General features: G+C 41.0%; 1 protein-coding gene across 1 annotated transcript in view; it reads left to right on the top strand.

Annotated features, from left to right (window-relative positions):
• The window catches only part of bmp6 (bone morphogenetic protein 6), a 52,641-nt gene that overhangs the window by 18,355 nt on the left and 13,793 nt on the right, over positions 1–20,493 (top strand). Inside the window, exons 2-4 of the mRNA XM_049564633.1 lie at positions 13,508–13,700; positions 18,481–18,629; positions 18,816–19,013. Of these exons, the coding sequence (XP_049420590.1) occupies positions 13,508–13,700; positions 18,481–18,629; positions 18,816–19,013 (540 nt within the window). The remainder of the gene's footprint in view (positions 1–13,507; positions 13,701–18,480; positions 18,630–18,815; positions 19,014–20,493) is intronic.

Raw genomic sequence — 20,493 nt, 5'->3', positions numbered from 1 at the left:
TTGTTCCTGGGGATGCCTGTCCAGTGAGGTCATTATGTACTGTAACCTGTGGGAGGTAATGGAAGAGGAGCAGGCTGGATATCCAGGCCACTGATGAATGTGTGTGTCTGTATGTGAAAGAGGAGAAAATTGTAAGGCTCTCAGGAAGTGCTGTATTAGTTTGTCCTATTTGAACTAACTTGAACTATTCACTCAACCTGTGCTGCGTAGGTTGAGTGAATAGAATATAAGAATATGTGTGCTCATGAATTACCACATACACTCTGTAGGTAAACATCCACAGACAAAGTAAAACAGTTGAATTCTTGAATTAATAAGCTGTTGAAATATTACAAATGATCTGTCGGTGGACTATCTAAATAAAGTGTTACCAAATGAAGTGAAGTGATGACAATCTATATCCACAAGGTCAAAGGTCACCTTCACTGTTGGATAATAATGTTTCGCTACGTTGCAATGTTATTCAACACCATACCTCTCTGAAACAGAAGGAGAGGTGTTTGGTCTGATGCTGAATTGATGACTTCTACCATCATGACTACATATGTGACTGGACAGACATGGATGTAAACTGCAACTTGACTGGTTGGCAGAGGCATACAACCACATAGCAGTAATTCTAGTTCTTGTATTTAAAATGTTGCTTTGACTGTGCTATTAATGCTTTGCTGGAAAATGAAGTGAAAGGAAATACAGCAGTTAAGCAATTGAGTCTAAGTAGGCATGTAATTGAGCGCAAATATTGCCATGTGTAGAACTTTAAGAGACATTCATGCACTGCCTATGAGATTAGGTTAACACTGCAAAATGTCTCTGCACAGTTTAATTTATTGCTGTGATTCTCTCTAGTAGGTTATTTACATTATGTTTTCAATTTGGCAAATAACAAGTCTGAACATGTCACAGACACACCACATCCAACCAGCTCAGGCATAAGTAAACAAATTGAATTAAGTTTACTGTAGCTAATGCCACATTTACTTGTCTTTACTATATAGACTGTATTTGTATGCCTCCACACCAGCGATAGCCATGACTGGACAGGCATTATGTTCAGGTTATCCATCCCATTGTCATGAAAGGGATGTCTCAAGAATGTCTGAGGGATTTGAAGTAGTAGTACTACGTTCCGATTGTGTGCATACAGAGTACAACAGACCATACTTTTTATGGACAGCTGCAGTACATGCTAAAAGTAAAAAGAAAAAGTACGTGACTGGAACGCACCCTGATTAGATTTTGGTGGTCACAGGTCAAATGTCAAGGACACTGTCACCTTTTTGTGAACCTGATATCTCAAGAAGAGGCATCCATGTTTTTACAGACATTGATGTTAACTGTAACTGCAACTTGACTGGTTCTAGTTTTGTAAAATATAATGTGGGAAAGAAGGTGACAGGGAGGCAAGAATAATCTAAACAGTATCTTTCCTGCTGTGTTTCTGCACTGCATTTTCCAGAGATCCTCTGATCTGCTGCCGCTGATGCTGAGGGTTTTGCTCATGTTAACTACTGTACCAGGTTCTTTTTGTTTATTCCAAACAAACCTGCTTGAATCATAGAACGCATCACTTCTTATGCAATGGAGGAATTTTCCCAGGGAAGAAATCTCACACATGCTCTTTTGAGCAGTAACATGACAGATTTCATGAGCAGGCTGTCAGTTGGATCACTGTTTGGGGGTAAAATTTATTCATATGAAATTTGGCAAATTGTTAGTGTTACTTGAAATATAACTAACTGGTCTCCTGAGCTTGAGGCAGATTTCTTGGCTGTCTGTCAGGAACACATAACAGTAATTACTAATGTGCTAAAATCACTGTACTGATTTCTGCTGAACACAGAGTAAAACTGTCGGCTGCTGTTCTGTGTGTTTGCTAATGGGGCTTGACAGTCTGCAATAGGGCTGGTCTCACTGCCTCATATCCTCGCTATGGACCGATGCTCCCGCCTGGCCTTGAATTTTCACGCCACTGACCTCTGAGACTGTGTGTGCATCACAAAGTGTGTGTGGGAATGTGAGTGTCTCTTGTAGTGCAGGTGTGTCTTTCATTGCTATGCTTTGACATTTACATCTGTGCATATGTCAGTACCCATATGCGTGTAACTACCCTGTGTGCATGTGTGTAAGCCTTTTTCTGAAATTTGCAGAGGTGTATTTGTGTGACTACATGCGTCGGACATAAACTCTCGCACTTGCCAGTGGCCCTTGGCTGGTCCTGCGGCGCTCAGCGTGTCGGCTTTGATGGTGGGTCAGGGGAGAAGATCAGAGCACAGGATGAGTCTCCAAAGACACATCCACACACACACACACACACACACACACACACACACACACACACATCCTTGCTCAAAGTTAATGATGACTCCCAGCAGATCCCCAGCCCCTTGGTCCGTACCTCAACCCCAGGAGCTGCTCTGCCAGCTGCCTGACTACAAAGAGCCAAAACACTCAGCAGAAGGCGGAAACAGCTCCTGGTAGCAGCCAAGCATAGTGGCATCGCAGGCAGCTCACACCATTGCGATGTGTGTGTGTGTGTGTGTGTGTGTGTGTGTTGTTAGCTGCCAGTATTTATCCGCTCTGCAAAACTCAACAGCTGTCTCTGTTTTATCTTTCCACACTGCATCGATGCCAAAGGTGAAAGAGTTTGAAGCATAAAATCTGGCTTGAGCCTTTTTAAAAAGACTGGTGTTTACAGCATATAGATTTCCACTTAATGAGATGTTTTCTTTTTAAATGAAATAGTGGCAAAAAGTTGTGATTGTATCAATTGCAAAGGTCCCCCCGTGAAAGTCAATCTGACAGGCCAAACCTTTAATTAGATGAGACTTTGGAGGAATTAACGAACGATGGAAGACACGGACATATCTGAGCTATCATCAGAAACCATCAAGTCTGAGAGAAAAACCAGACAGGTTATGGGCTGTAATTACATAAACACAGATGGATTCTTGTCATGCCTTGGACATCCAGAAAATATTTTATTGGTTTAGCCATCCGCAAAGTCTTTAACAATGTTGACAGGTTCTTGGTGTGCAAAAATTTAATTGAAGGGTGTTTGTTAAAATGTCTGCTTTTTTTCTCCTTCGCTTTCCCTCGTTCACTCATTTTGTCTCCATCTCACAGCCTCTCCTTCAGAGTGATGCAATATGGTCAGAGGAAATAGTAAATTACAAATTTAATTAGAAAGCAGAGATTTTTACGAGGGTCTTTGGGATCCAGTTTTTGGCATGCTCTACACATAAAGCCTTGGTTATTGAGAAGATACTGGAATCTTTGCTGTGCTGCAGAGAAAACGCAGCTTGTTTCACAGATACACTGGCTTCTTGTTCCCTTGTTAGTTCAACAAGGTCAGTGGTTCTGACTGCAATCATCCTATTTCTTCCAGGAGACACTGAATGGAAAGCCTAAAACCAAACATAGCCCGCTACACGGACAGTAAGCCAGAGCATGGAGATGTCTTTTAAACCATCCTTAAACTGTACCTGTCTCACAAAGTAAATGTCAACATCCACTCTTTCCTGTTGGGAGGAAGAGGAAGAGGCAGAGTAAACCTTGCAGTGCATTATGGGATAGAGCTGGAAGGAACAAAGAATGTTGAGAGTGCAGCTTGCAGGTTTTAATCTTTGCTAGAAAAGTCAGTCCAGTATCCAGTATCACAAACCTGCAATTACCGTTCAGGTTTTTATTAAGCATAACCACAATCTTTCCCTGACTTTAACCATATTGTAATTTTCATTATATTGAAGAGAGCGAGTTTTGAAAATGTTGGCAGTGAACGTAATCCTTGGTTTCACAGACTCATCCAATATCTACACTCTTTTCTGGTGATAGAGTTGAAAAAAATTGTGAGGAGGACTGTGCAAGACAACTCCTTAAGCAATTTCCTCTAAGCTGTAGTCGTGGAAGGCTTTTAACTCTGTTCCACCAGTTGTTCCCTGAGTCTCAGTAAATGTGTGCTTTGTAATTACTTTGTAATTCGCATCCTGCAAATTAAGGTGCCATGTGCTAGGAGACTGTCCTCCAAAATACGACCACATAGATTATTACGACCCGTATTTACCGTACATTTATTGGTAGGTGGTGACCTCTAGTGGCTGTAGTAATTATGACGGAAGCAAAGGAGGAAGTCGGGCAACATGAGGTCAGAGCAATAAAGTCAGCATACGGAGGCAGTCAGGATGGTGGATAGGTCAAGAAACACAGGACTTTCACCCAGGAGACAGCTGTTTGTGTCCTGTGTGAAACCAGAAGTCATGGCTGAGTTATTTGAGCTACGTAGTGTAGTATGTTATGTGACGTATGAAATGTTACGTTAGTAAGAAATATACTTATTTTAACCAAGAGGTGTAGCGGTAGTTGATGAGGCAGGTAAACTTCTAGTTAGATGGGCAGGTTACCAAGGAGGAAGTGGGCAGACTCTCCTAAATATTCCAATGACTTTTTGTCTGATAGGTTGGAAACAGGAAACAGTCCTGTGGGTTGTATTTAAGGGTAGAAACAAATGACTTATGTGGCTGTATGGGTTGGGTTGGAGGACTTGTTGTGGGACATCTCCCCTGGCAATCCATTAGCCTGTGACATCACCTGGTACATAACAGATCCATTCCTCTCGCTCTCTGTCTTGTTAACTATTGTTGGTGTCTTTAAAGCAACTGACTCAGGAAAATGTTGGTAAATGAAGATATATTTTAGGTATCACCATCCTGTAAAAGTCACTTATGGCTACAGTGGCAGCTCCTCTGCAAAAGTTGCATAGTCTTACTTGAATGTTTTGTGGCACAAAACACTACAAAACTGATTCAGCATGCTACTGTCTGCGGTGGAGGGATTTGCATGTGTTTTACATGTCCGCAACTGTAGGAGGAGAAAAAAAAAGTGTTTGAATTGGCTGTATAAACCAAATCTCTCTGTCTGTCATCATACTGGTACCTAGTAAAATTGTACTGACAGATCTAATAAGAGCTCCCTTAAGAGTCTATTATCTGGGTCACAGGTGCTCCCTTCTCTGTAATCTAAATTGCAGCACTGGATACTACAGGAAAGCCTATGATGATAATACTAAAAAAAGTATTTTACCATTAAGATATATTCAGAAGACGCACTTTTTCTTAAGATTGTGAACCAAAACTGTCACATGCCTATTCTGGTGGATTCTTGCTCATGCCGCAGCACCACAGTGAAAAGTTAATTACGCATTTATCTTTGAGGCTAATAGCTTTGAATAATCCCCTCTGTAAAATGGATAGATATCTGACAACATAATTATCTTCGAGGAACCCACCCATAACTTTCCCTTCAGTTAATTTTACCGACTGAGTGTTGATGACGAGCGAAGAAAGTATTTTGGTGAGCGAAGGTGGTTGTTGGTTGTTTTGCTCTGCGGTTGTGGGACGTGTGAGAGAAAGCAGAAGGGATTTGATGCAGGCGGCTGTTCGCCAGCTGTCCCTCCAAGGGATTGGCTGGACAGCATTAGGAGTGTGAGCAAACTCGCTGACCACTGACCACAGACAAGTCAGCCTGTCAACCACCCCAGGGCCTCTCCTGCACAGTCTTTTTCTGCCTCACATTGAAGGACACACTATTCTCCCACTCAAAACTACTTCTCTCGTTTATTTCCTGTTTATCTTTTGAATGTGTCTAGCTTCCTTCCTTCCTTCCTTCCTTCCTTCCTTCTTCTACTTATAGATTTTATCCCACTCTCTGCTCTCTTTTTTTCCGGTACTTTTCCATCATGTCTTCCAAACTGGTGACTGCATCCTCACAAAATTTCAGTGTATTTTAACATGTTTCTGGCAGTTTCTCTTCTGTACTTTTCAACCCAGAATAAATGTTGGCATTATATGTTTCTGTAAAACACAGATATGTAACATTTGGATGTAATTATTTAGTGGGTATGCTGAAGCTTTATGCTTCTTTATGTTTCTACAAGGCTGTGGTTAATGTGTGGTTATGTTTGGGCACAAAAAACACTTGGCTATGGTTAGAAAAATAAGTTTGAAAATACCATTTTGGTGCCACAATCATGGCTGGAAATGCTGTCGATGCCTCACTAAAAAATAAATGGTTTTGTTGTTTACTGGTCTTGAAGAGTGGTGCGTAGCCTTGCAGCCATTTCATCTAAGTAACACACCATCCACCATCTCCTCCACCTCCTACCAATTTAGTTCAAACACATGTAATCCGAACTACGTCACTTTAGAAATGTTGATATGATACATTTGATATAAAAAAGTACAAATGTAATACCATAGTTTGCAGAAGAAAATGCCAACCTTTTCTTCTGAGGACTGAGCTGTTATTTTTACTCCAGAGGTTTGGTTATCAGTCACTGTCAGATTCATTTTTATCTCTTCTTCTATCTCGTATTTGTCCGCTCAGCGGCTCGTCTCTCCCTGCACAGACAGCCTTCTGGCACAAAGTTTTACTCACTCGTCTTTCTCTCAGCACCTTTTCCCTTCTCCCTTCCTTTTCTTCTTAAAGGGGCATACATCTCAGTTTATAAAAAGCTAACCTGTCACACTGAAGTACCAGTCTGTGTGATTTCAGTTTTTCCAAAGCTGGTGTGTAGTCGATTGAGATTTTTAAAACTTATTTATTTTTTCCAAATAATGTTTTTGGTCCGACATTAATGCAGATTAACAGGTTGTTGATTTGAATTCTTATTCCATTACAGTAAAAATATATATTGTCTATAAGGTGGTATTTAGTAAGATATTCCCTTATCACATTAGAAAATAATCACTGATGTGACATTGATTATTGCCCACTTTTAGACTCTTTTCTGCCAAACATTGACATGTTTATAATGTTTTGAGTGAGTACTGAATTTCAAGACATTTTTACAAAACAAGGCAATAAGCAGTTGTTATATGATGATTCAGGACATATATACTACTAACCACTCAGCATGTGCAGGCCGTGAATATGAAGACCATATGAACACACGTGAGAGCAAAAGATTCCCAGGGTTAGTGTGTATGTGTGTGTGTGGGTTGCCATAGTACCTACAGCAGCAGGGACAAGGACGGCAGCACCAGATGTTGCACAGGTGGAAATGAGAATCAAAGCGTCCAAGTGAATCTGCAAGTCGTCCCTCGCACTCTCTCTCCTGTCACTAACTGTCTCCATCTCTCATCGTCATTCTCCCTCCGCTTTTGTCCCTTCGCGTCTTTCTTCGTCTGGTCTTGTCATCTTATCCACGTCTCCCACAGTCATTTTCTTCTCCTGTGTTATTTTAATGGCCATAAACTTTATTATTGACGCATCAATTATGCTTTTTTTGCTGTTTCCACACAGGGTATCCAACTTAATACATCATTCACAACCCCCCTGATTCTCTCAGTCTGACTCTTCTCTCTGTCGGCCACCTTTCCTCCTTTAAAGGAGCAGTGTGTAGGATTTAGGGGGATTTAGTGGAATCTAGCGGTGAGGATTGCAAATTGCAACCAGCTGAAACTTCACCCAGTTAGTATTCCTTCAGTCTTCATTATTCAGGAGGTTTATTACCATGAGATGAATTATCCACAGAGCCACTAGCCCAGAAGCTGTTAATGTGTGCTCACCTTTTTTCTCTGATAACCTAAGATCCAGACGTTCAACAGGTTTTTGCAGTAAGCCGAAAAATCCACAGAGGTCTCATCCTCTCCAAAACAAATGGACCTGGTGATTTAATTTGGTAAATACACTGAGTGAAGCAAGTTTCACTTTACAAATCAGTGTTTTTCCAGTGCCCTTGTTGCAGCGGGGTTGCTATATGCTGGCCAAAACAAAAACTCAAAGGGGCCTATTTAGAGCCAGTGTCTGGTTTGTCTGTTCTGGGCTACTGTAGAAACATGACAGTACAACATGTTGGACTCCTTGGGTGAGGATCCACTCCCTGTGTACTGTAGATAAACCTACTTACCTATCACTATTCAAGCAGTCATCCTCTCATCTCCTCTCCTCTCCTCTCCTCTCCTCTCCTCTCCTCTCCTCCTTTCTGGCTCTTGTGTCTTTCCATTTCTCATTGCAGATTAAATCACCTCTGGTGTTTAGGTGAATCACCAGAGAAATTTCCCGGTATTGTCATGTTTTCTGGTGAATGTTGGCTTCCTCTGTGTTTGTGCGTTGGCGAGTGAGAATGAAAGAGAAACAATAACTTTCTATTTTGTTTTTCCTGTTTGTGTGCATTTTCTCAAGAACTGGTGACCAAAGATGGGAGTGTGGTAGTAAAACAAAGCCATAAAACACACCTACAGATTTATATCCACACACATGACACATTAACACTGCGCTTTCCATTGAGCACTGTTTACACCAAATCACTAATATAATCACTCTTCCCCCATCTTTAGAATCACTCTCCTCTCTGAATCATCCAAATCTAAATCCCTTTTCCCTTCTGTGTGTTCCTGTCTCAAAGCTCACGTCATGGTAGATTAGCACAGAGGTTACGCTCCCTGTACGCGTCGTGTGAAGAGTTCCCTTTGATTTTAGATGCGAAACCACGGTGGATTTCAATCGAATTTCAAGCTGAGAAGGTGGAGAAGCAGCTGGAATGCTACTTAGCCGCTAACACCGCGGCTCCCAGGCCGCCTTGCAGAGGACTGTGGTGATATAGTGTACAATAATGTGAGATGTGAGACTGCGGCTGTCTTCATATTTCATACTTTTAATTGTTTGTCTTCATCTGGACGCTGCTCAAAAAGGCTCCCCTCTTTTAGATTAAAAAATGAAAAGATTGATCGGAACTTGAGCAGGCTGGTGAGTTGTTGAGTGCCTTGAGACTTTGGTCGGATGTGGGGAGAATAAATGTTAAAAGAAATGTGTCCTGCGAATTTCATTAAAGCCTAAAGAAATCAGTGGATACATTTTTCACCTCACTGAAAGCAGTTCTTGTCCTCCCTCTTTCCATTCTCCTGTGTGATGGTGCATTTTGTAGCATTTTTGCAGGAAATTTTAAGTGTAAGAAGTTTCCAGTTGAATTCTAGGACCAGGCTGTTAATACCCTTGCTGCTTACTGGAGCTGCTTACTAGAAGACCAAGGCTATGCTGGATATCTCACAGTTGTGTTGTGTATCTCCTAGTTACGTGCAACTGGCCTATTATTAGCGACATCATGTTTAAGAATCTCTTTAAAGCAGTCAGAGGAGCAAGTTATGTCAGCTTACTGATTATAATTCCAAATTAAAGAAATTGGGAATTTCTCACAACGACTATACCTCCCATTTGTCAAAAACAACAACAAAATGGTCGGCAAACTCGTGGGTCCAGAGCAGACTGTAACTTCTGAACAAAACCCAATGTTAAAGGGAATCTCTAGCCATTTAGTATTTGTTCTTGATTAAAAAATGTCAAAATTGAAATATCAGAGGCAAAGATATACTGACCTTTAGTTTCTAGAGTGAGTCAAGATCCAAAAACCCTGGATCCTACATTTCCCATAATGCAACCAGGATCATATTTTCATTAGACCTTCCCTGTTTGATAAGTTATTCAAAACTTGCACCTCCAGTTTGTGACCACAGACTGTATAAAAAGTAATGGATGTAGCCGCCATGATGTCAGCCATTGGTTTGTGGTTTCACATTTTGAAGCCTCGAATTTGGCATTTTGGCCATCACCATCTTGAAAATTTGGAGCCAAAAGTGACTGAAAGTGACCTAATTGGTCGGCTCAGCACTCTCGTCCAAAAATGCTGAGGTGACGCCTTGCAGACAATCAGTCACTCAGAGTCACATCAACCTTAATTATGCCTAACTTTAAGATTTAAGACGACGTATAAAAAAAAGTTAACTCCACTTACAGCTGTCATGAACAGGGAAATAAGCTGTTATGACTAAAACTACTTTTTTGTACCAGACATGTTTTTTTTGTTCTGCTGTAAAGTCGGGCATTTTAACATTGGGGTTTATGGGGATTGACTCGCTTTTTGAGCCAGTCTCAAGTGGCCATTCGAAGAACTGCAGTTTTTGGCACTTCCATGTTGGCTTTGTTTTTCAGCCCTGGAGGTTGCCACATGTTTGTTGTGCCGTTTTTTTTGAAAATTAACAAAGCTCAGTGAGAGTTACAGAAGACATGATACAACAGTTTTTATTGATCAGTTAAAATGAATGTATACACTGTTTATTTGTTTATAGTGTTATTTTTGAATGAACCACAACAAATAGTAGTAAAACAATAAATATACATAATCTAGGCTTTATTTCCATTTGTGTGGTGTAACTACAAGGTTTGTGAAGGCATAACCATCTTGGAATACTGTGCGAAGAACATGTGGTTTTCCCGTTCTTCCCGTTCTGCTTACGTTATGTAAATGCTGAATACAGGATAAAAACACATACACAATGAGAAATACGATAAAGATTTACTGTTGTTTGGTATGATGCTTAGATGGCCAGCACAGCCAGGTGCCTGATATTTTGTACATTTAACGTACAGAGTATCGCAGCAGATGTAATAAATATTTGATACATGTGAAACTCCTCCTGACCTTCTCACCACCTACAGTCAGTTTATCAAAGAGTTTTCATGCCAGAAAGTCAGTAGATTCTTATACAGGGAATATAAAATTTCAAGCTGCTGGTCTTTAAGCCTGGAGCTGTTGAGGGGAGTGTTGTAAAGTCATTTAGACTACCATGACCTCCGCTTAAAGCCTCCACACACAAGCTAAGCTGATCTATCTACCCCTCAATACAAGACCAGATCCGTTATCACACAAACTTACTGCAACATCTGTGTGTGTGTGTGTGTGTGTGTGTGGTGTGGGTGGGCAGCTTGTGGACTTCGATGATATAATGGTCACTGTCATAGAAGTCACAGTGACGCTGATGTGAATAACATCTCATTCTCTATAGGTGGTTTCATTTGCTACAGTGGAGAGTGTTTGAAGTAGAGAGAGGCAGAACTGGCTCAGACGTAAACTGAGAGGCATCAATTATTGTAATTTGTTTTGACCATGTCACAGCAATATGCTTCAGGACTGGACTGGATTTTACAGATTTTCCTCAGAAATGCAATGAAGCTAGAAAGACACGCCTTCCTTCCCTGCCTTTTCTGCTCAGCTTCTTACTTAAGTTCAGCATTTATGTAACTTTGAAATGTCTGGGGATAAGGGGAGCTTTGACCTTCCTGGGTGTGGGTACAAGGTGGGGCTGGCACTTTTGGGAGAGTCTGATTGGTTCCAGTGTTCTCACATCAACACAATTTTCTCTTCGGCTATGACTCGGGGAACAAAATGTGTCATTGGTCCATTTTGGGTGGGTCCCCACATCATAAAATTACCAGAAAGTTTTAACAAGCGTGGCTCAGGTTCAAAACCAAATTCTTCTTACCAAAGCTTTGGACTATAAAACTATCCAAATGAATCTTCAGAAAAAAATGAAATGTCTGTAAAAAATAAAGTAAAAATATTGGCTACATAGACCCCTTTGCTTTTTTGACTACCTCACATACTATGTACTGTCTTAAGTATGTCTGAAACAGCTGGAGACACACTAATCATGAAGCCATGTGTTGGGTTAAAGGAAGGAGGAAGGCCCCATGATATTTCTAGTGGGCAGCCTGCTGTCATTTATAAGATCAGGAGGTATATTCATATTAGCTCTCTTAAATATCATCTCAAATATCAATAATCATTTTGGAAAACTTTTGTGTCTACTAAACTAACCGGACTGTCTAGCTCAGTCTGGTTATCTTAATCTCTCACGTAACCTTCATTATCAGGGATCAGACGAATCCTTAAAAAGTCTTAAAAGGCATTGAAGTCATTAATCCAAAATTAAGGCCTTAATTGGTATTAAAACATCTTAAATAAATCTTTCAGAAGTTTAAAAAATGCTAAGACATGGCAAGTAGAATTTTATTAAAGAAAATCAGTGTGTTCTCCCTGTGTCAACATGGGTTTTCTCCAGGTACTCCAGCTTCCTCCCATAGTCCAAAGACATGCAGGTTAAGTGATGACACTAAATTGCCCATAGGTGTGAATGTGAGTGTGAATGGTTGTCTGTCTCTATGTGTCAGCCCTGTGATAGTCTGCGATGGGCTCTAGCACACCTGCGACGCCTAACAGGATAAGTGGTTATGGAAAATGAATGAATAAAAAAATGAACATTTAACTAAGATTTGTCGGCATGGCTGAGTACAGAAAGAGAAACTCAAAATTGCCAAGAAAGGCAGCCAATAATCAGAAGGTGTTTCTTAGTTTTGTTCTACCATGTCATGTTTTATGTTACAGTAAACATTTGGGCATAATTGTCCCCATCTCTGAGTAACTGATGACGCTTCATGTGTTTTTTCGTTCCCTTAAATTAAATTTTAAGTAGCAATAAAATGCTTAAATCTAACCTGTGTTTAGCTCGATGAAACCTGGTTATGTGCCACAACTTGATGTTTTATAGGCTAAAAACATCAAGGTTAGCTGTAACCTAGTAGGCTAAGCTAACCAGCTGCTGGCTGTCGCTTCATACAGTATTTAGCATACGGACTGGAGAGTGGTTTCAATCTTATTTTTCCCTAAATGTCAAACTATTCTTTTAACTTAAATCCTGCAGGCTGGAGCAGCTGTAGCACTAGTAGAAGGATAGATGCAGGCAAATGGATGATGTTGGATATTTATGTTCGATCCCACTACAGGTGAAGAACTGAGACAATAGTATAATCCAGCTCTGGTTCCCAGGGAGTCTGCACCTCCAGACAAAGTTTTAAATTATAAAATTATGTAAGACCAGTGAGAGTGTGTAGATGTGTGTTTTGGGCGCTCAAGCAATCATGTTACTAGTTTTTTTGTGTGTGTTTTGCAGAATATAGCACATATTTGAGGCTTAGCATTTTCTGTTCATGCCTGTGTGGGTATTTCTGAACCCGACCTTCTAATTGCACTCGACATGCCCTTCTGTATTCATTTCCCTCTTCTCACTCTGTGTGTCCGTCGACAAACTGACTCTGCAGGCTCTTTGCTGTGGGAGAAAAACCTCCAGCTGAGACAGGAACCGAATCCCCGGAGAGCACATTATCATTATGGCGCATATTGCACTTAAAAGCATAGGAGGGAGCACATTTGTTGGTTTTTGTCATTTCACGCCGTCAGAAGTGGTCGCGAGAACGTCTCTAAGTTTGCTGCCGCCGAAAAAAATCATGGGCTTTTGCTTCGGACTGATGATAACAGGGGTTTATTTAGGGAAGCTGGAAGCCACGAAACCTATTAGACCTAAAGGATAAATCACATGTCATCGTTTTAAAGGCTTCTATGGTCGACCTCAGCGCAGTGTCTGTGAAAAGGATATCCGCTTATCTCTGTCTACTGTGTATTTACACTGAAACCCTGTTTGTAAATATGCAATTTGATCCTATTTGTAGAAAATGCATCATAAACATGAGACAGGCAACTGAGAAGGCATTAAAGGTAAAAAAGGCGATGCTGTCCAGAGGAGATTTTTTCGCTTGTCTCTCTGTATTATCTTTCTTGTCTGTTTCTCTTTGTGTATAATGTTATAATCCTATGTGTGCGTGTGTTTCCATCCCACAGTGGAGTACGACAGGGAGCTCTCTCCGCAGCGGCGTCACCACAAGGAGTTTAAGTTCAACCTCTCACAGATCCCAGAGGGCGAGGCCGTGACCGCAGCAGAGTTCCGCCTCTACAAGGAGTGTGTGAGCCGCGCCTTCCGCAACGACACCTTCCTACTCAAAGTGTACCAGGTGGTCAAGGAGCACCCTGACAGGTAACACACACACACTTAGGAATACGCTTTTGACAGGATGATAAACTGGTTTGAATCTCTGCAACTGGGAAATGCAAATGTGGATCTATCAAGTCCCTCAATGACTTGCTGAACCCTGATGTCCCCTAAAATAGTTTTCCTTTCTATGGTTGAACCCTCATGTCAAATGGAAATGTTCTACATGTGTTGTGGTTATTAAGTTAGTTTTTACTTCTATTGTCACGCTGACATCAAACATCAAAAAAGATGTCTTCAATGTGAAAAGTGCTTTGCCATGCAACATGTAGGTGTAGGTTTACAGAGAGGTTGCACTGATTGTGCTAGGAATCAACAAGTCAACAAGAGAAGGCGTCACTGAAAACAGTGAGCATGCTCAACTGACTTTTTCTCAATACAAAAATGTAAAGATTATGATTATATAAACTCCCTGTATGTTTCTATCATTCTCCCTGTGTGTCACACAGTCTCTGGGCCCTTGCCATGTTTATATTGTAAAATCAAGCAAAACCACGTCTTACAGAAATAGCACAGCTTCAAAATCCTCCCGTCCCCCAAATGAGCACAGCTAATACATGCCAAACATTTACATTACGTCTGCAGGGGCAGATAAACATCAAGTGAGATTTCTGAATGATATTTGTGTTTTATCAAGCCCGCCCAGCGAGAACCAGCTCCAACATGAAGAGAATTCCTGATATACACATTTAGGCTCACATCGCCCAGTATATTTTGCTTCTCGATAAATACACATCAAAGTACCTTTCTTCTGTAAAGCCTGGTGTGTGGAGGGCTATTACACTTGATTAATATATTATTTTGTGTTGAATATCATCAAGAAACAAAACACCTTAAGGTGAGGTCTCTAACACCGAATGTTCTCAGACCACAGTCCTGAGCTGAAGCTGATCCACTCTGAGGTCCATGGATTGAAAGAGTCGCTGTAGATGTTGGCAAAGTATATTTTTCTGTCTGTCAAAAGGTTTCTATAGGTATCAGAAGCTACTTATTTGCTGCATTCCTTTATCCCTTCAATGGGTGGGTTGTGCTCTTTGGCCTGGAGGTAAGGCCTTTTATTTTTGGAGATATTTGGAGATTAAAGGGCCCATATATCTCCAATTTCTTTATTATTGTAGGACAGGTTTTTTACCTTGAAGAAAATTACAGTCTGGGTGGTGTGCTATCAGGTGGAGGAAATTTGCTCCCGCTGTGTTTTGTGCTTTGCAGGAGTGAATTCAAGGTGCAACATGCATCCACTGACAAACTCAGTAACGTCTATGCCACATTAAAGTTGTAACTGGTTCCAGTTTGCATTCGTAGTTTCTTTCTCCCGAGTTATATGCCGTTAAGTCTTCAGTGTTTTTCCTCATTTTCCACCTTTCGCAAAACTGCATCTTTGTAATCAGCCAATCAGTGAGAAGCCTATTAACTTTCTCGTGCTCCTCCTTCCCGTAAAAACCTGACTACTGTTTTTGACTCTAAGCCGTAATGAGAGAGCGCTTAATTAGCCTGACACCCTTTGTACTTTTCATTTGACTGGGGTGGTTTGCTAACAGCAGGCAAGGAATGTGAGAGATTACAATGCCAGAAATGTGGCAGGTCTGACATCGCATTGAGAGAGGGCAGGTTGCTGCAAAAGCTGCTTTTACTGATGAAAACCAATTCAGCAGCATCTTACCAGCTATTATACTGCACCCAGCCTAATTCTTTTTTTTACTTATACAAGTGTTTCAGTTCCTGCTAACAGTAATATTGTCTTTATTCGGATTCTTAAGTGTACCGGCATGTTGATCCAGAGTTATAACCTCTGTCTTGTACTGAAAATCTCCTCTCCCTCCAGATGTCTGTCTTACATATTGCTTTTACAATCTTACAAATATGCCTTTTCAGCAGTTTAAAAGATGAAAGCACATGAAATAACCAGGCCAGCTGTGAGCTACACTCTCCCACCTTGCGTTACATTTTTAACAGCATTCACTGACAAGACTTATAAAGGAGATTTATTGTGGTAAAAAAACACAACCTTCACCTTTGACCTTATTATTCCAGTTCATTTAAGCAGTCAGTCAATAAGCAGTTTTACAGTAGGCCCTGCAGGCAGCTCTCTGATGGACCCCCTGCCGTCCTTCATCAGCTGAACAGCGGCTGTGACGATGAGGCGGAAACATCGGTACACAGGCCCACGCTGTGACAAACGTGTGAACTTAGCAGTGGGGTGTGTGTGTGTGAGGGGAGTAGAGGCTCATACGGAAACTGTCAGAAACACTCTCATTAATGAGCAATAAAGAGCGGCTGCTGATGCATGACTGCAGGGGCATTCTCCGAACACCTGGATGATTGTGAGGCTTTGATGTTTGCTCTGGAGGAGGCTCCGACAGACCCGACGCTGTGTTATTACTACTGTAATGGGACAGTGGGAGGACAGGCCCTCTTATCACTCACACTCTGTCTTTTCTTTACAACTCCTGTGCTCTCTTTTCATTAATTTGTCCTCAGTTGTATTACGTGGGTCTTTTTTTCTTCCCACGTTTGACACATTCTTCCATTTTGTAGCCTGATTTCACTCACACAAAATAATGTCAATGATATAAACATACCTGTAGCCTGATACCAAGGATTTAATACCTTCCTTTTCCCTGTCCCTCAGAGAGGTAGACTGTATGGTCAAACCCACAGTGGAGTACAATACAGTGTATCCCCGCATTTTCTGTTAAGTGCAGCTATCCATCTTTCTGTCATTTTGTTATGATACCGTTTCCCCGATACAAACCAACAGCTCCTGTGTCTCCTTGGTTTCTTAAAGAGGTAGAGCCGTCCTGTCCTGACTGACAGGATAATAGCACTGGACTGTACCTCTGTATTTATGCTGTGCAGAGCATATACAGAGCATAATTATCAAAGTCTGGTACACTTGACACTTTTTAAATGTTGTCCTACTTTTTTTGGTGCCTGTTGGCTATTTTTACGTGCATCAACTTATCATTTCTTTTTCGCTCTTTCCATGTAAGTTATGCACTGTTTACATGCCTCAGTAAGTCCCCAGTAGCTCATCTTCAACTGGTACAGAATGCTGCAGCTCACATTTTAACTGGGACAAATCGTGGGTCACTTATCTCCCCAATTCTCGCCTCCCTCCATTGGTTGCCAGTTAACCTCAGAATTGATTTTAAGATTCTTTTAATATCTTTGAAAGCTCAACATGGTTTAGCCCCCAGTTATATAGCTGAGCTTCTGACTACCTATACTCCAAGCCGTGATCTGAGATCCTCAAGCCAACCCTCGCTAGTCATCCCTAGATTGAGGTTGGTAACTAATGGTGACTGGGCCTTTGCCATCAAGGCCGCGAGGCTCTGGAATCCTCTGCCTGAGGAGATTAGGCTCACTAATACATTAGCCATTTTTAAATCATTGCTTAAAACATATTTTTATAGTAAAGCTTTCCCTTTTAATGTCTGATTTGTATGTTTTGATTTGAAACTTTTGTGTTTTATTTCCTTTTGTTCTGTTTTTGCCTCCGTGCACACTATTTTTCTCAGCTCTTAATTTTTTTAAATATTGTTTGCACTTTGTGAAGCACTTTGTAACCTTGTTTAGAAAAGTGCTTTACAAATAAAAATATCTTATTTTATTTTATTCTTATGTGTGTAGCTGTAATATTTCCTCTTTTGTGATTAAACAAATTAGTCTGCCTCTCTATAATCAAGTGCACATTACTTTCCAAATTTTAATATTTTAAGGGTGGGCAAACCAGTGCAAAATTATGAAAGCATTCTCTTTTAAACAAAACCATGTCGGGGGAGGGCACTGATTACTACTGCATTTATGAAAGTGCCATTAACATTGATATTTTCATTATATTAGGTTAACTGCTTTCTAGAGTATTTAAAAGCCCAACAGACCACTAGATACAAGACAAGTTAATATCATTATCATAACAGCCAAAATTAATATTACACATTTAAAATTAACATAGCTAAACATAAGCTTGCTAACTACATTTTCACCAACAGAATGTGTAACTGATTTCACTGTGCTTGCAGATGTTAAGAGGAGTTTTTAAAAACAGAGATCTCAGTGTTTTTTGGGAGGCACAGCGATCATGTAACTGTTGTCTTTTTTAGATTTTGGTACAGAAAGTGTGGTCAGGGATTGTCTCTTGAAGCTGCCTCTTGTTCTGGGTTTTGCTCAGTCGTCATTGCATTGTGGTCAAAAGACAGATGGTGCCTCTGTTTCCGCCAGGCAGCTGGCAACTTGGCATCCGCAGTAGGAATGCTCTCCGTGCTCCTCTCTATCCACACTCAGTCCTCACTTTTAAAGCAGCTGTAACTAAGGTATAAATTTGTGCATCGTCAATTTATTCTCACTTAAAGTGCTTGTTTTTGCCGGACAAGCTCAGATTAAAGTGTGACAACTTATGGGAAGTATCCCTGCAGAGATAGACCTTTTTGTTTAAGAGTAAGTTTCTTTTGTTAAACCACAAACAGGCCCGACATCGCCGTCACCAAACCCACCAGACTCCAGATATAAAACATATGACAATGGGGTCTAGATTGAAAAATATCGAAGTAACCCTTCAAGCACCTTTAATATACAGTTATACTAGTTAACTTAAAGTGGTTTTCAAGTTAGTGCTCAGCTGAAAGACTTGATAACATTGCCTTATTTATTTCCTACCGATGATCATTTTCATTAGATGATAGTCAGCCCAGTTACAAAACACATTTCTATTTTTATCTCTGATCTATATTATTTTTCTTCTGTGTCATCTCCTATGTTCTCCCAGAGAGGCAGACCTGTTCCTGCTGGAGTCTCGCAGGCTGTGGGCGGCTGAGGAGGGCTGGCTGGAGTTTGACATCACTGCCACCAGCAACCTGTGGGTGATGAGCCCGGTACACAATCTGGGCCTGCAGGTCAGCGTGGAGACCAGCAGTGGTAAGAGATCACGTCACATATAAGTTGTTCCTTACTTTTAAAGCACATAATGCACTCAATTTAACCACATAAAGTTGTGTAGTAGTTAAACTCACTTCCTGTGGTCGACAAAATAACTGTAACTGACAACTTGTGGAAAAACTGCACAACCATTATGGTGAATCTTGCCTTTGTCTTCTGTAACAGGGCAGAGCATCAGCTCCAAGGATGCGGGGCTCGTAGGACGTGACGGTGCACTGGAGAAGCAGCCTTTCATGGTGGCGTTCTTTAAAGTCAGTGAAGTGCATATCCGTACCGCCCGCTCCACTGGCGGAAAACGTCGCCAGCAGAACCGCAACCGATCCACGCAACCGCAGGAGGGATCCAGAGGGATAGGCCCAGCAGGTTAGTCTGACAGCCGCTGCACAAACACTAAACCTTGACTGACCTCCTCAAACAAAACAACCATGAAGACAATCAGACACAAAACTGACCTCAGCCCAACCTCACTACCTCCGTAACTGATGTCTGACCTGTTGAAAGCAGTGGATGGAAAGCATGTGTTTGAAGTATTCCTCTTTGAGACACTTGATAAATTGGACCTGACTTCATCCGGATCTCGCTCTAATCAGCCTCCATCAGATGAAAATCCAAACCCTGGGATGATGTCCAAAATCTGCTGTTACTGTAGTTGGATTAAGGGTAGTGAAGGGTATCCTGAATCCTTAATATTGAGCAATATATTACACATATATAATGTTTTATTTATGAAGGGGGTTTCTGTGGCACCTAGAAAGTTGAATGGAGGGTTTGGCTTGAGATTTTAGCAAAAAAGACTTTAGAGGAAAAACAGCAAAGGCTGGAGTTTGAGATAAATGGGTGGTGTTAGGGAGAGAGGTTGGAAGAGAAAAGGTCAAACTGGAAGAAAAAAATATGTGTATTAGAGAAAATTTTATAAACTGACAGGCTAATTACAACTTTGAATGTTTCATTGTGGAATAATTTGAGTTCTCATAGGAAATGTTGGACAACACAGCAAAACGGCAGAGCAACAAAAACAGCAGACTAGTGAATATTCAGTGATTTAGGACGCAGACGGCAAATCCATCTTGACAGGTGACCTCATCCTCTGAACCTCATCATTAGTCCTCCCCGCTTCTCTTCCTACTCAGCGGTATGATGTAATGAACAGGTATAAGCTTGATGTTATGAACTCCACAAGCTTTTCAAATTAAATCAAACCCTAATCCGCCCACCTTTCACCTGCTGTGTAATTCTGGCCAGGCTTTACAGCGCTTAAAGCTAAGCTGCTCCTGTGAGGCTTCATTGTGTGACTAATGCAGTACATAAAGCTAGCACTCAGGGAGCCTGCTGTTAATATCGCTCTGATCCTTGGCTAATTTGACAGATGAGGCATCTTGTTAATATTAAGCCTTTACAGCTCAAAGCTTTGAGTCTACAGAGGAGAGCCCTGTATGCAGCCGTAAATAAAGTGTCTCCAGCAGGTAACTGCCCCTACATATTTTAAGTATTGGTGACATTTAAGAGATCTAAAGAAAGTTTGCCCCAAATCAAAAATACATATTTTTCCTCTTACCTGTAGAGCTATTTATCAATCTAGATTATTTTTGCTGTGAGTTGCAAAGTGTTGGAGATATCAGCTGTAGAGATCTGCCTTGTCTGGAATATAATGGAACTAGATGGCACTTAGCTTGTGGTGGTCAAAGCACCATAGAAATACATTTGATAAACTTAACAGCGATGTCTCTATACAGAAATCATGATGCAGTTACTTACTAATAATGTTCTAACTAACAGTTGAACACTGCTAGCACCACTGAGCTAGCTGACGTTACAGCTCAGCAGAGGAGGACGCCATTAATGT

This window comes from Epinephelus fuscoguttatus, linkage group LG21 (genome assembly GCF_011397635.1).
Source record: "Epinephelus fuscoguttatus linkage group LG21, E.fuscoguttatus.final_Chr_v1".
Classification (NCBI taxonomy): domain Eukaryota; kingdom Metazoa; phylum Chordata; class Actinopteri; order Perciformes; family Serranidae; genus Epinephelus; species Epinephelus fuscoguttatus.
The sequence above is the reverse complement of the archived record's forward strand: the minus strand, read 5'-3'. Positions and strand labels throughout refer to the sequence as shown.